The sequence below is a fragment of the Zootoca vivipara genome, chromosome 2, assembly GCF_965207765.1.
Source record: "Zootoca vivipara chromosome 2, rZooViv2.hap1.1, whole genome shotgun sequence".
NCBI classification, from domain to species: Eukaryota; Metazoa; Chordata; class Lepidosauria; order Squamata; family Lacertidae; genus Zootoca; species Zootoca vivipara.
The window spans coordinates 73534008-73549971 of NC_142584.1; the positions used below are offsets into that span (position 1 = coordinate 73534008).

Consider the following 15964-nt stretch of genomic DNA (forward strand, 5'->3'; position numbering starts at 1 on the left):
AGGAAATACAGCTAAGCCTGTGGTGAACAGTGAGGCAAAGCATATTCCATGCTACTGACACAACTTCCTTTTGCTGGGCAGGCGAGCAGGCAGGAGCGTGAAAGGAATGCAGGTTTCTATAACCTTCAGATAAGAACACTCTCTCTATGACCACACCAAAAAGAGAAGCCATTTTTCACTAGAGCCTGGAAACACAGTTTATTACTGATTTTTAGACATGTATTGTCTGTATTCTAGCAGCAGATACTAAATGGAGTATCAGCAGGACTAAAAGTTAAAAGCAAAAAATGTTTATATTTGTAATATATTCACCAACAACACAGCACTGGGAGGAAATAAGGAAGAAAGAAAAATCAAGCAACAGCTTATAGCCTGCACTTGATTGTTAAAAAACAATACTAAGACAAGTCATGTCAGTGCCATATTAGACATCTTCAGTATTTAGATAGCCTAAAGTATATCATATTCTCCAAGTATCCTGGAAAATATTTTATTAAACAATCAAATATTAAAAGGTCAAGTAGTAGTTAACATGTTTAATTTCTTCTCCTTAAGGATGGTAATTTTAATCATTCCATTCATCGCAATTCTCCAAGTCAGATTCTTCAGTATCTGCAAGAAAAGGTTGAGGATAGTAGTGTATTCTATTGAAGCCAGTATGTACTGGTTTCCATTATGGTTAATTAAAAATATTGGAGATCATTGCAATTTAATAGCATTGTAATTTAAAAGTCATTGTAATGTGATTAATAGCATAACCCTCTTTGGGGTTCAATGGGGCTAACTCTCAGGAAAGTAGGTAATTCTATCCTTACTTGCTCTGGGAGCAAGCCCCATTGAGCTAGGATTGTGGTGCAAGTTAGACAACAAGTTTTGCATGAATAGATAGGCTGCAACTAAAAGGAGACTAATATGAGCATGACATTGTACATTAGTAATGCAGAAATTACAGCACCGAACAAATTATTGTATTGGTTTTGTACCTCTGCAAACCTCAGGTTCCCCCAGGGAACCCAGTATTTCTCTCTTGTTTCTCAGTGATTTGACTCAATTTCCCACAGCATTCACCATCTTTCCTATTAAAGGGAGTGATCTTACCATACGGAAGGGAGTGAAATACAGTTGTACCTTGGTTCTTGAACACCTTGTGACTCGAACGTTTTGGCTCCCGAATGCCGCAAACCGGGAAGTAAGTGTTCCGGTTTGCGAACGTTCTTTGGAATCCAAATGTCCGATGCAATTTCCGCAACTTCTGATTGAGTGCAGGGCGCTCCTGCAGCCAATCGGGAGCCATGTCTTGGTTTCCGAATGTTTTCGGAAGTCAAACGAATTCCGTTCAAGAACCAAGGTACAACTGTATTGGAACCGGAGCATTAGTCAGCATTCCATCTCATAAAAATGAGTAAACAAGTATTACTAACATTGGATGTCACCCATATTTTTGAAACCATCTTTGGGAAACTCCCTTTTTTGGGTTGGGGACAGGGTATAACATTTTTAAGATAAATAAAAGCAAGATAGAAGTGTGTTCAATGTACGCACATACAATGCCAGTTACATGCCTAATGAGTCTGTAACCAAGATCAGAGTCCCGAGAGTGTGCAAAGAATTATACAGGGTGAGTCTTTTAAAAGAGGCCCCATGGAACATGTGTACTCTGTATCCACGGGGTCTCTTTTAAAGGACTTACCCTGTATAATGTGACCTTTCATTCACAGTTTCTAGTATCAAACAGAAAAGGTTCTTTTGTTTCTTTCTAGTACAGATACTAACTTTTATAATCCAACATTTAAAAAAAACACAAGTCAGGTAGTTGTGTAGGACTCTGATTTTGTAATATAATATTGCTTATTTGTTTGAGTAAACATATTAACCTTTTATATCTAGAAGCAATAGTTAAAGGCAGGAAGAGATGGATAACTTTCCCTAGCCCAATGAATGTTCTCTAAAGTTACATAAAGGTAAAGGTAAAGGACCCCTGACAGTTAAGTCCAGTCGTGAACGACTTTGGGGTTGCAGTGCTCATCTCGTTTTACTGGCATAGGGAGCTGGCGTTTGTCCGCAGACAGTTTTTCCTGGGTCATGTGGCCAGCATGACTAAGCCACTTCTGGCAAAACCAGGGCAGCGCATGGAAAATGCTATTTACCTTCCCGCCAGAGTGGTACCTATTTATCTACTTCCACTTTGACATGCTTTTGAACTGCTAGGTTGGCAGCAGCTGGGACCGAGCAATGGGAGCTCACCCTGTCACAGGGATTTGAACCACCGACCTTCCGATCAGCAAGCCCAAGAGGCTCAGTGGTTTAGACCTCATGGTCTCATAAAAACATCTGAAAGAGGCCTGGTAAAAGTAAAATTATTCCTTTAATTTTTTTTACAAACACCAGGGAGAGATGAGTTTGTGGTTCCTGTTCCGATCCAGCTTTCTAAATATGACACTGCTTGCTAATTGCTGTTGCATCATAAATGTCAGCTTCAGCGTCTGTGATTCCTCACATATGGCTTTAAATCTGTCATAACCATGGTACTCTTCCCCCCACTACCATTAGACTTAGAATTAAATAGAACGTGAATATGGTGCCATGTTTATCCCAGACTTTACCCAATATTTCAGCTGTTTCTAGCAATAGCTTTTTAGGAACAGACCGAGTTCAAGATCCTTCCTATCTTCACACATTTCTAATTGACATAATGAATGAATATTAAACATTTAAAAGGGAAAGGAAGCAATGGCTTTTCAGAAGCATATTCACCCAGTTATTGGGGGATGACTTACCGTACTTTGTTCCAGTGAAAATTATTGAACAATAAAGCAATATAGTTTTAAGTTACGTTGAAGGGGAGGGGGTTTCCAGGTGATCTACCTGAAAGGTGTATTGCCTTGTGTCTCTTCTGAACAACATCCTTAAGAGCAGCAACTATGTCGTCATCAATGGGAGGCATTGGATTCTGAGCTACCTGTTTTCAAAGTTAAAAAAATGAAACAGTGATGTAGATTTAAGAAGTCAAATCTACTTTAAAACTATCAGCATAACTAATCAGCCATCTGATTCTTTTTAGGAGTTTTTATTCAGTCAGGATCAAGTAGCTTGCTGTCTGCTCCAAGAAGCAACACAGACATCTAGGCAAATTCATGGATAAGGCTATCAGTGACTAGTTTGTTTATTTATTGCATTTCTATCCCATCCATTTTCTCCTAAGGTGGGGGACATGGTTCTTTCCCCCATTTAATCCCCAAAACAACCTGGTGAGGGAGGTTAGGCTGAAAGTCACCCACCAAACTTCATGGCCAAGTGGGGATTTGGTCTGCTCTATTTCAGTTTACATTTCATAGTTAAATCTTCAATCTTCTTCACTTTGCCGTTATATTTTTATGCTGCTGTGATTTATACCCTGTTTCTCATATTTTAAGACATACCCATAAAATAAGCCATAGCAAGATTTTAAGCATTCAAGGAATATAAGCCATACCCCAAAAATAAGACATAGTGATAGGCGCAGCAGCAATGTGGGCCGCGGCAGGAGGAGGAGGAAAAAAATAAGACACCCCTTGAAAATAAGCCATAGTGTGTTTTTTGAGGGAAAAAATAAATATAAGACATGTCTTATAATATGAGAAACACGGTATTGTTCATTGCCTCCTTTAAAAAGGTGGACTGTAAATGCCCACATATTTACTTTTATTCTTAAAAGCATGTTATGAATAATCTTTCTGCCCGCAAGGCAATCATCAACAAACACAACAATACACATAAAAACACAATTAAAATGTAACCAGAATGTGGAATTAAAGCCTCATCAGCAGCCAGGCAAAACATAAAAAGAAAAGCCTCTTAAGAGACGAGCTTAGCACCCTAGCCTACATTAGGTAACATAAGTGAAGATCAGACTAAAGGCCTGTGCAGTCTAATATTATGTTCTCTCTATGGCCAGTACGGTGGCCAAGTGTCCTACTTTACAGAAGGACCATCAGAAGATAATTCTCTGTTTCAAGGGCTGTCAAACCCTAGTAGTCGGTTTAAAGATAAAGAAGCATGAGAAGGGGTATTGAAAGTCCTCACCAACAGTGCCTACAAGTAGGCACCCAGACCAGTCTTCCCCACTGTGGTAAGATGCATTTCCACTTAAATTACAGTCATTATCTCTAAAAATTGCATCAACACATAGGAAATATCAATATGCAAATCATTTTCTTTTTTTCCCTGGTGATTCATTTCCTTCTTTTTGGTAATCCAGGTGCCTATGGGAATCTCTCAAACAGTTCATGAACTCATTGTATCAGGTAATTTGCATGTATTCTGAATGATAGTCTGGGGCAGATTGAAAAGAGACCTCCCTCTCCCTCACACACACCTCTGGAAATTGTAGTCTATCTATGAATTAAATTGCCAAACAACAATTTTTAGCAGGGCATATGATATAAAACCACCAGGCCCACATAAAGCATTCTCTGAATCAGAAAGCAAGGACCAATCCATAAAATTATTTTCTACTTTCCACAAGATGAAGTTGATCACATCATAGAAAAGGAAAGGAAAAGGAAAAATTCACACAATTTAAGTCAGCCCCACTAAATCCGGTTTTTAAAAGATGGCCAGCCACACAGCAAGGACTGTCAATGTTTGGAGACTTTTAGACACCTTATATTTTAAAAAGTTACATCCTAAAATTTAGAGAAATGCAGGGTTTGGATATTTATTGCTACATAATGTTATTGCCATATTTTCTCTTTCTAAACAAGTTTCAAGTCATAATAAAAATAATTTGTTAGACAAATCATCCAAAGGGGATTTATTTATTGAATTTGCAAAGTGTTCTAATGTTCCAAGACTTCTAAGAAACAACAAACCATTTTTAGTCAGGTACCAACAGCTGAAGACTAGCAAATTGGAAACAAAGCTTTGTCTCTTAGATGAGAGCTGCCATCACCCCAGGCGTTTTATGTAGCAAGATGAATGAACTCCATCTGCTTTCTTCTTGGCTTCAAGAAAGCAGCTGAGGTAATTAGCCTGTCACTGGGACTTAGGACTGATTTTTATTTTATTTTTAACATAAGAGATTAGAATAAGCCTCCAGTTATTAAGGTCCTTTTGCTTGTGTAACCAGAGCTTGTGCAAGTGCAGAATTCACATTATATAGCTGGCTTGCACTTGCCTCACTTCCTGAAGACAACTGAAGACAGCTTACTATAAGCACCCTGAGGATTTCTTGTTTCAGCTTGCATGCATTTACAAGAGCTAAATAAAAAAATTCCTTCAGTAGCACCTTAAAGACCAACTAAGTTTATATTTTGGTATGAGCTTTCATGTGCATGCACACTTCTTCAGATACACACGAAAGCTCATACCAAAATATAAACTTAGTTGGTCTTTAAGGTGCTGCTGAAGGAATTTTTTTATTTTGCTTCGACTCAGACCAACACGGCTACCTACCTGTAATTACAAGAGCTAGTTAGCAATGTCAGCTACAAACATAGGAAATTCAGGCCATCTATGGCATAGTTGGGCAACCCATACCCCTTACTGTCTGAATTTGACCAGGACATCCTGGAATTACAGAAGCCATCTTGGCTTCTGATTGGATCCTGAAATGTCCTGTGCTCTCACCTTGCACCTGTGCACCTCCTCCTTGTCACTTGGCCCAAGTGGTGCCAGCTTCCAGAACAGGCATCCGCAAACTGCGGCCCTCCAACTCCCATGATCCCTAGCTAACAGGACCAGAGGTCGGGTAAGATGGGAATTGTAGTCCAAAACATCTGGAGGGCCTAAGTTTGGGGATGCCTGTTCCAGAAGTATGTGGTGAGCCTGGCTCCTCCTGCTTAACAGACTATGCTGAAGCCATTAACTAGTCTCTTTCTTAAGTTTATGGCTTTAGCCAAGTCTATTCTACAGAATCTGTTCTATGGTCTTTTTCTACAGAACTAGCTCATTGTTCTGCTAATCAGTTCCAGTATACCTGAAGGAGCGTCTCCACCTCCATCATTCTGCCTGGACACTGAGGTCCAGTGCCAAGGGCCTTCTGGCAGTTTCCTCACTGCAAGAAGCCAAGTTACAGGGAACCAGGCAGAGGGCCTTCTCGGTAGTGGCACCCGCCCTGTGGAATGCCCTCCCACCAGATGTCAAAGAGAAAAACAACTACCAGACTTTTAGAGGACATCTGAAGGCAGCCCTGTTTAGGGAAGCTTTTAATGTTTAATAAATTATTGTATTTTAATACTTCTGTTGGAAGCTGCCCAGAGTGGCTAGGGAAACCCAGCCAGATGAGTGGGGTATAAATAATAAATTATTATTATTATTATTATTATTATTATTATTATTATTATTATTATTCTGCACGCTGATTCACAGCCATTTTTCATAATCCGCTGTGGAGATGGGTGAAGCTATGGCAGTGTGGCCTACATCACATCGGTGTGGTACCACTGCTAATTTATCTTGTACCATTCTATTTCCTGGTATCACAGTCCTAGTCCTGGTCCAAAAGTCCTAATAAGTATACAGTATCCACTTATCGTGGCAACAGCTATATTTATCCAATGGGAAATACTGAATTCTCCAGTGGCACCCGAATCTCTCACATTTAAGAACAACAGCTCCAACACTGTGGTATTGTTGGCCTAATGCAGCTCCTACATTGAACAGTACCCATGCACATTTGGAACAAGGGCCTGTACAGTGGAACAAGCTGTGCATTTTCCCTCCTCTCAAAATGAGACAAGGTTCATTCCCAATCAGATCTTACTACTCACAATATCTTTCTACCCACCTGCTGGTGCCATTAAGTTAATGGGGAGAGTGATACCACCCACTTAGGCAGGCCAAAGTTCAGTGTCTGCCATCTTCTAGGTCAGGCATCCCCAAACTCGGCCCTCCAGCTGTTTTGGGACTACAGCTCCCATCATCCCTAGCTAAAAGGACCAGTGGGTCAGGGATGATGGGAATTGTAGTCCCAAAACAGCTGGAGGGCCGAGTTTGGGGTTGCCTGTTCTAGGTAATCCCCAGCTTCCAAACAGAGCACAGAGATAAGAAGCATTACCTCTGAGATACGGCAAACTGGTTTATTAAGTGAATGCTTATTATGTGCTCACCATTTTGGCTTGGTTTTTAGACTTAAAAGTTCACTAGAAAATTAGCTGAAGACATAGGCACAAAGTTTGCATTTTGAGCAGTTTTAAAAGCCAATTTGGGGGACGGGGAGGAGATTAACAGGAACGCTTAAGCTATCATCAGCTAACCAAACCGGTGCAGTATTGAAATAAAAGATACTTGCTGGTTTCAGTTGGGCCCCTTTTCTGATCCGACTCATTAGAATGTCACGGGAGAAAGGAGTTAGTTGGTTGTCACTCTTTGACCTTTTCAGCTGCACGTCCTTCAAATTTTGGATCAAATTATGTTGAGATGCCCTTTCGGAAGGAGACGTGCAAGGTGCCGGAGAAATGACAACTGCAGGGAGATCAGCATTATGAGACGATTCATCTGATTTTGATATGGAGGAAGGTGCTGCTAGTACCGGTAGATCCTTAAAGCCATCCTTCACTCCTAGACTATGGGAGTCTTGTTTATTGTTTGGGCTGCAAGTTGAACCCAGCTCCGTGGGCATTGCAGGATAAAGCAGAGGATGGTCAAGGGTTTTTTCCAATAAGCCTGCAGAAAGACAGGTGTGAAACAGGTAACTGTGCAGCTATTCAGTTCCTCAGCCCATTTAATTAAAGTTTTCGACACAACTGTTTTCTTCCAAAGCCCCACCAAGTTAAGCAAGAAAGCAAAGTCCCAAGTAAAGCAAGCTTTAAAAAAATAAAAATCAACAAGAGCAATATTGTATCTGATTGTTGATGTGCATGTACGAAGCCACTGTTACTTACCGTACATCCCAAACACAGATTTCTTTATTTTTACAGTTTCCAAATCCACATATGGATTCAGGGCTATGCACGTAAAAATGCAAACATCCACACACAAAAATTAAAGCCAACTTTATGCATTCTAAAAGGGTGCTTGCGTATGAATTCGTCAGGGTAGTTAGAACAGCTTGAAAGGCTGGTTCTATTGCACCAGTTCTGTGCGATCTGCAGGAATTGCCCGTTAGTTGCTGGTTTCTTCTAAAGCCCCGAATGGTTTGGGACCTGCTTTCTCATCTGATTCCTCAGCACCCCAAAGCATGCATGGTGGTATCATGGACCCCATGTCACCAGGGCTGGATCTAGACACCTCAAAGAAGTGTTTCAGTTAAATGTGTTGTAAATTTAAACAGGGAAAACAGGTAGAGGAAAATGGGACCCCACAGCGCCATCTGGTGGCACAATGTTCTATCGCATATACAACATATATAAATCGCTTTTTCTTTACCAATGTAGCTGAGTCCCAGGTGGGATGGGGTGGGAATGGCAGGATCTGTCAGAGGGTGAGGAAGAGGACCCAGAGATGGGGGGACAGAGGCAGTTTGATCAGTGATATGGATGAGGGTTCTATCCTGGGGTCCCAGGACATCCCAGTAGGGAAGGGGAAGCCGGACCCCACCATGCCTCTGAGGAACAAGGCTCCCACAGTAGCCAGGGAGCCACCCTGCCAATCCATGGAACTAGCCAGATTGGAGATGGAGGGAGAAACAGAGGGTTGGAGTAGAGTGCTCTTCACTCAGGGTGTGCCATCATCAGTGCAAGCATGAACAGATCCAGCCCTCAGTTGCAAGCATAGTCTTCTTACCTGGGATGGGTATGGCACAAACAACAAGCCCCACCAAGCACCAATAAAAGCAGAGGATGAAAGACAAGACAGGTGGTGGCTAGGGCCTTTTCTGTAGAACAACCCCACCCTGGTGTTCACTTTCTGAATATAAGGCAGGGACTATTAAGCCTTTAAACAAACAACTTTAGGAACTGTTAATGGTACAAGGGAGCAGGGAAAGCTGTCTGCCCTGAGTTTCTCACAGCACAGCACGGCACAGTCACTAGCCAACTGGTGGCTGCCATACTTGTGCAACCACATTCCATACTGTGCTTGTATGCGGCAAGGCAGCCAGTGACTGTACCAATACATCTGACAGCTTGGATAAATGTTTTCATAACATTAATACAGAAAAATGTTTTCACTACCTACACAGGTGCTCACGTGCAATACCTTTCGCCTTTGCCTCTTTCAATACTGCTTCTATACCCCCACATTTCTCAATTACTTCCAAAATCTTCTTTGATGTTCTCCTGTCCTTAAGGTGGTCCTGCGTTATGCCAGCCTTAGCAAAGATCATCTTTAGTTCAGGATCTAAGCTGGTCTGCAAGACAAGGTACAATTGTAAAACTGAGCAGCGTGTTTCTTAATCATGAACCCCCAATACTTCCCATATAGAAACGCTTAGGACTGAGTTGTAAAGCATGTCAAAAGCCTGCATAAAGGTAAGGCTCAAACAAGTTAGAATGTCACTCTCAGATCATGAGAGAAAGCTACCGGTAGTTTTTTGTAGCAACCATTTTAAAAAGGAGAGAAAAAGAGGAAGCATTGATAGTTGAGCAAGCAATAATCCACAGCAATTACTTACAGCAAAACCAGTTCGGGGACTCCATCCAATGTGACAGAGATGTCTAAAAGACAGATTAGCATTTTTAGCAGATATCACTGAAGACTTGGATTGTCAAAGCAAGCATATCAAAGCAAGCATGTTCATTACAATACTGTAGTACAGGGGTGGCCAACTCCCAAGAGACTGCGATCTACTCACAGTTAAAAACTGGCAGTGATCTACCCCCTTTTGGAGGGTTTGGATCAAAGTTGTTGAGCTTTTTAGGAAGGAGGAAGACCCATTTGGGGGGGGTTGTTGAGTTTTTTCAGGGAGGAGTTAAAGAGCTTTTTTTAGGGGAGCCACAGTTGTTCAGCTTCTTAGGGGGGAGCCAATGATCTACCAGTGATCTACCGCAGACGTCCAGTCAGGGACGTAGAAAGGGGGTGTAATGGGGGCAGGCTGCCCCAGGTGCCACCCTGGGTGACACTCGGCGCACCCCTCCCTGGCCCGCCCCCTCGCCTCCGCCCACACATGCGCAGTCCGTATGGGCTGCCGCTGCCGCGTGGTGGCCTTGCAGGCTGCCGCATGAGCAGCACCTTGTTACAGGCCACCTTGCATGAGCGGCAGCCCGTTATGGGCCGTTGTGCGTGAGCGGTGCCCCGTGCAGACTCCGTACAGGGTGCCGCACAGGCGCCGCACCCGGTACCAGCTGGGCTAGGAACGCCACTGCATCCAGTGATCTACCAGTAGATCACGATCTACCTGTTGGACATGCCTGCTTTAGTACAAACTCAGGGCTGAAACTAGGCTTTCTGTTACCCAGGTCAAAGACCCAGTTTGGCACACACACCCAAGGGCATAAAAAATAGGCAATATATTATTTGAATACAAAGGAATCCTAAGAAGCATTATGACTATGATCAAAGGGAAAATGAGCATCTCTGCCAGTAAAAGCAAATTGTTTGTCAAAAGCATAACTTCCATCGGCAGCAATTGTTTATCTGAAGTCAGGTTTTGAATTGGATTTATTTGGTCACAGGATCATTATAGGCTGTTAATGATTCAGGTAAGCAACACTGTTCCACAGATAAGCAACTAAGTTCCCCATCTTAGTGGAGAACCAGCTGATGCAGTTAGTTACCTTTACCTCTACATGAGAAGCAACCCAAGTTAAGATGTGATATGGCACTAAGGCAGGGTTGATCACGGAACAAGAACTAGTCAGACCTGCCTCCTGTGCCTTTAACACCAACTTCATTGGGGTGGGGGGGGGAGGACTTCAATTTTACAGTATCTGCTCATGTCCGCAGATCAAGCAACTGTTAAAGGCATAGCAGAAAGTTGCAGCCTCAAAGCTGCTCCTTTAGCACAATGTGGACTCTGCCAACAGTTGCCTGGAATCCACATTAGGTGACCTGAAGCACCAACCATGCAATGAAACCCTTCTGTTAGAAAAGAAATCAGACTTTTCTGAATAGTCTGAATAGTCAACAACATGATGCTGAATTTTAGTAGTAGTAGTAGTTTGTTGTTGCACTTCTATCCCACCTATTTCTGCAAGGAGCTCAAGGTGGTGTAGTTGGTTCTCCCCTTCCTCATCTAATCCCCCACAACAACCCTGTGAGGTAAGATGTGCAGTGACTGGCCTGAGGTCACCCAATGAGCTTTATGGCTGTGTGGGAATTAAAACTCCGGTCTCCCAAGTCCTAGTCCAACAGATTTAATTTCTTTCTCTTTTATACAAGGACATCTCCTTCAACTTTCCAGCCAGTAACTTTGGGATAGCATCTTCCAAATATTGTGCAGATAAGTTTCTTACTCATAGGCTGCAATGCAAGAACCGCCCTGCCGTATTAATCCCAAGGCTTGTTTAGTCCAGCATTCTGTTCTCAGTGTCCAGTGCCTGATCCTTATGGGAAGCCCAAAAGCTCAATCCTCACTTCTGATTCCCAACAGTTGTATTCGAAGCCATACTGCCTAGATTCACAACTAGTACATGTGAAAGAATCCGCCACCAAAGCAATTTTTCTTTCATTCATTACAACCTGAAAAACCTGAATGCAGTGCTTTCCAGTTCACCCAGTTCAGTTAAGTGATGTGCATGCATGCAGGAATCCAACTTATGATAAGCTACTTGATTTTAACTTACTTGAAGTTACTGGGGACGCCAATATAGTCTTTGCTTAGCTTATGTTTTCTGGGTTTTCCTTTCCAGTTTGTTATCTCACGCAGTGTTTGAGAAACACAACATGAAGGAGATGAGACCCTGCAGTTTGGTGATCTTGTAGTTGGATGATGAGGCTCAGATAATGGACAAGTTGCCTCAGCTACAGGAGCTGCAAGACAAACAGAAATTTCTATTAAACTAACAATAGTTCTCTATCTCAGTTTGGGCTAGTTTCAACATAGGGTTAGTAGTTACAAGAACTTCTTGAATCTCATCCCTAAATATTCTTCCTCTTCAGATTATTATAAGGTTCAGTCAAGTCATTCTAGGGCACTAGAGCTTTCTGTATCTCTAATAATAGCAAGAGCTACATTATATTAGTATTTTTAAAAGTCACTTAGCAATGAGCCAGAGATTAGTCCTTCCAACGTTTGAAAAGCAGTTTTCTTTCTTCTTCTCTCTCCTTTAAATTGAACTGGAGGCTCTGTTTGCTAAGAATAGCTTTGAATATTTTAATTAAATCATTTGAACAAGGCACTCAAACATTGTTATAGACAAATAAGTTTTAATAAAAGCTAGAGGTTATTATTCATTCAATATAATAAAAATAAGAACAGAATTAAACCAAGTGTGGGTAGCATGCATATAAAGAGAAAATATATAGCCTAAAGTCTCACAGTCCCCAATTGCCGCAGCCAATATTTTTAAAAAAATATATAGAACTTACCAATAACAACAATGCTTTTAAACAATGTCATTTTCCCACAACTCAAAGTATACTCTGCCCCACTACTTTTGGGAGAACAGCTCATGAAAGAGTTTATATAAGAAGGTGAGCAATGAATATATATGTAATTGTACTGCTTTCACATCATCTGTGCCTATCAATTGATAAAGGAACAGTACTGCTGAAGAGTCTGCGGTTGCTGGTTAACACTGCTGATTACAGCTGAGTAGTTTCAGAACTGAGAACTTGCATCCTCAGCATGGCTCTAATCCTGCATATACAACCAGATACTCTTCTGGGGACTCCAACTGAAAAAAATATTACACTGATGCCTAGTATTTAGTGTAACATGATTTCTTGAGTTTCTAAATTGATGCTGCCTCCCAGAATAACCCTAAAGTGTCTGGCAGTGCAATCTGATACATGCCTGCTCATAACTAAGCTCCACTGAATCCAATGTATCTCACGCTCAGAAAAGGGTTATGGAATGGCAGCTGGATGGTTTCTCTGTATCCTGGGCAGTCATGGAGCAACTCTTAACACAGCCATAGGAACTGCCCCTCAATATGAATTCATGACCCTCTTTCACAACACATTCTGAAATTGGTGAGGTTTGCATTGGACAACAGAAAACCATTCTTCAGCTGGATCCGAGGTTGATACAAACTGTGTACAACAAACATGTACTTCAGATGTCTGCCATGCAGATCTTACAGCTGCAACTTTTTGAGGGAGTGCCTTTTGTAAACTCTCCAGGCAAGACAATATTACCTGCAATTGTGCAGGCATCTATCCATCCTTCAAAAGTAAGAATTTTGTTCAGATCAGGTTTATACGGTGAACTCATGGCAAACATGTCTGCTGCTCAAAGGATGGCAATACTGCTTAAAATATTTGTTCCGCTATCAAACTGCAGGGCAGGATAATTTTTAATTCCGAGTTTGGGGCGTGTCGTCCAGAAAAACATGCTAAACTTATTTCCCTGGCTGCGACACACTTAAGGCAATTCAGGATCGACTCTGAGGGTCAGCCAGGCAAATAATTGTCCATGCAAGTTGTATACTCACATGAGCAGTGAAATGTATATCCAGTTTTATACACATTTCCCCATAATGTGTGCATTTTTGTATACTCCTTTGGTTGTAGAATTGCAGTGGAAAATTCAGAGAAGTGCACATTTTGACAAGAAGCTCCATTATTAGGGAAGTGTGAATTAAGGAGGTTTGCATTAAAAAGAAAACTGAATTCCTATCCACCCCAGTCCTGTTCTATGGAAGAGAGAATTTCAGCAGGTGTGGTTGTTGTTGTTGTTTAGTCGTTTAGTCGTGTCCGACTCTTCGTGACCCCATGGACCATAGCACGCCAGGCACTCCTGTCTTCCACTGCCTCCCACAGTTTGGTCAAACTCATGTTCATAGCTTCAAGAACACTGTCCAACCATCTCGTCCTCTGTCATCCCCTTCTCCTAATGCCCTCAATCTTTCCCAACATCAGGGTCTTTTCCAGGGAGTCTTCTCTTCTCATGAGGTGGCCAAAGTATTGGTTACCTTTACTGAAATTCTCTCTTCTACACAACCTTGAAAGATGCAGGATTCCAGTCTTCCTTTTTTGCCCAAGGCCACCCTACTCCTGAGCAACGTATCTGAAAACAAATCAGGTAACATGAGCTTATATTTTCCTCTGTCAACTGAACAGTGTTGTTTTCAGTGTTGCCATTCTTGTCTGTAGAGGAAATGTTTTCCTTTCCCGATAGACTGTTTTTGTTGTTGGTGTGGTTGTGCTAGTTTTCTGTTTAACTTCAATCTACTAGATGCTGGTTTTATACTTTGCAGCCTTTGCTTCTTCTTTCCTTCAGTTTTGTCTCTACTCAGATATACGCAGTAGAAATCTCACATCACAATGGGCAGAGAACAAGCATAAGGCCAAGCTGCTAAATGTATGGTATTGGGCAATTCTAACCATCTGAATCAGAAGACCTTTCAACATGAGTGTGTTGATTGGATTTAGCATTTATGAATGATTCAGAGCCACTTTTGGTTATGATTTAGATATATGGTGGCCTCTAGTGGTGATACGCATGTGTACACCCTATGGGGAAACCAGTATGGTATCAGTCCATAGGGCCTTTGCACACAATCTTCAACAGCAGCACTTGACTTCTGCTTTTTCCCAAAGTCCCTGTTCTGCTGCATTTATATGATACACGGTCTGCGTGTAAGAGATGGAAGCCTCTTTTCGCTGGGGCAGAGAATAGCACTAATGAACATGCATCTAGCAGGGTTTTCTTTCCTGGGTGTCTTATGTTGTTTAGATTAAATACCATCAGTCTATTTAATTACTTTGCATTAATATGCTGTTCACAACTCTGCGGACCTGTGGGTACCTGTATATAAATAAAACATAACATAGCGTTGATGTTTTCGAAAAATCTGACTAGCTGGACACTCCCACAGAAGTGACAGGGAGAAGCCAGCCTCCAAAATTTAAAATTAGAATACATTGATGATTTACAAAACTATGAGGCCGTGCTGCAGTAGCCTTACAACTGCTCACCATTTTTTTAATAAAATGGATGTCCACCTGTATCTGCTGAGCAAATATACATAGGAATGTGCTGCAATCTACCGATGCCTTTAGCGAGACATACTGAGCTTATACCTTCAGTAATTTAGGCTGCAATCCTATCTCTACTTTTCTGGCCACAAGACCTATTGAATTCAATAAGACCTACTTCTGAGCACACATGTTTAGGCTCACACAGTTAGCTATTGATGTACACACTGTACCTTTAAAGCACAATGGAAACACACTCCTTCCCCACCACCACTGCCAAAATAATAATAATAATAATGACAGCATTTTGCTAAGAGTTGCTAGTAACTCTGTGAGGGATAAACTACAGTGCCCTAAAGGAGAAGAATGTGCTTTGAATGTGCTCAGGTTTAAGGCAGGTGAGGGTGGCTTGTCCAAAATTGTCTCGTGCGCCCAATGGAGAATCTGGTGGGCCAAGATTGGCAAGTGGGCAACAGGTTCCCCACTCTTAGTATTGTGTGTATGTAGCTACCTGCATTGTGTTGAACCAAAGGTGAACTGTTCCAGAAGCTCTGCAGATGCCGTCTTGGTAGTCAAGATAACCCCACAATTTATTGGTAGTTGTAGCAATGAGCCCATATATGCTTACGGTATATTCACTTGCTTTGATATAGGCTAACTGGCTTGCTTTGATGTTATCCTTATCTAGGGGCTTGGAGTGCTGTGCTTTGAACCCAGAAAGGGGAACCACTATCTGTAAGATTTGGGTATTTGCCACCTATGCCTGCATCTGGTCAGGTGGTGTGATGGGAAGTCCTGGCCAAAGTGACATAGGCTGCTTTTTGGATAAATAATATATGAATGTTTGCTGCAGGGAGCACAAGCCACCTCCTTGCTGCAATGTCCATCCCCCATCTGTTAAGTCTGGCTACTCTGCTGTAAGTCTACACTTTTCTTTAATAAAGCACTAGACATCAGTCTGATGTTTTTGACATTCCTCTTTGATATCTTTGATATCCCTGCACCCAACCACTCCCACGAGCCC

General features: G+C 41.8%; 1 protein-coding gene across 1 annotated transcript; it reads right to left on the bottom strand.

The window, feature by feature from the left end:
* Positions 1-180: 180 nt before the first annotated feature.
* On the bottom strand, positions 181-12608 carry LOC118076579 (uncharacterized). Its single transcript, XM_088663200.1, has 7 exons — positions 12388-12608; positions 11643-11829; positions 9533-9575; positions 9118-9268; positions 7267-7644; positions 2866-2955; positions 181-612 (listed from the first exon to the last, which is right to left on the bottom strand). The coding sequence occupies exons 1-7, from the start codon at positions 12470-12472 to the stop codon at positions 566-568; spliced, it is 981 nt and encodes a 326-aa protein (XP_088519326.1). The 5' UTR covers positions 12473-12608; the 3' UTR covers positions 181-565.
* Between the last annotated feature and the right edge of the window lie 3356 nt (positions 12609-15964).

What these genes read in the sequence shown, in the direction of transcription:
- LOC118076579 (XM_088663200.1), bottom strand. Translation starts at nt 12,472, where the DNA reads ATGAGCTGTTCTCCCAAAAGTAGTGGGGCAGAGTATACTTTGAGTTGT. An exon ending in GGCGTCCCCAGTAACTTCAA is followed by an intron (nt 9,576 to 11,642) that starts GTAAGTTAAAAT and finishes TCTGTCTTTTAG; the next exon opens with ACATCTCTGTCACATTGGAT. An exon ending in GAAAGAGGCAAAGGCGAAAG is followed by an intron (nt 7,645 to 9,117) that starts GTATTGCACGTG and finishes GTCTTTCTGCAG; the next exon opens with GCTTATTGGAAAAAACCCTT.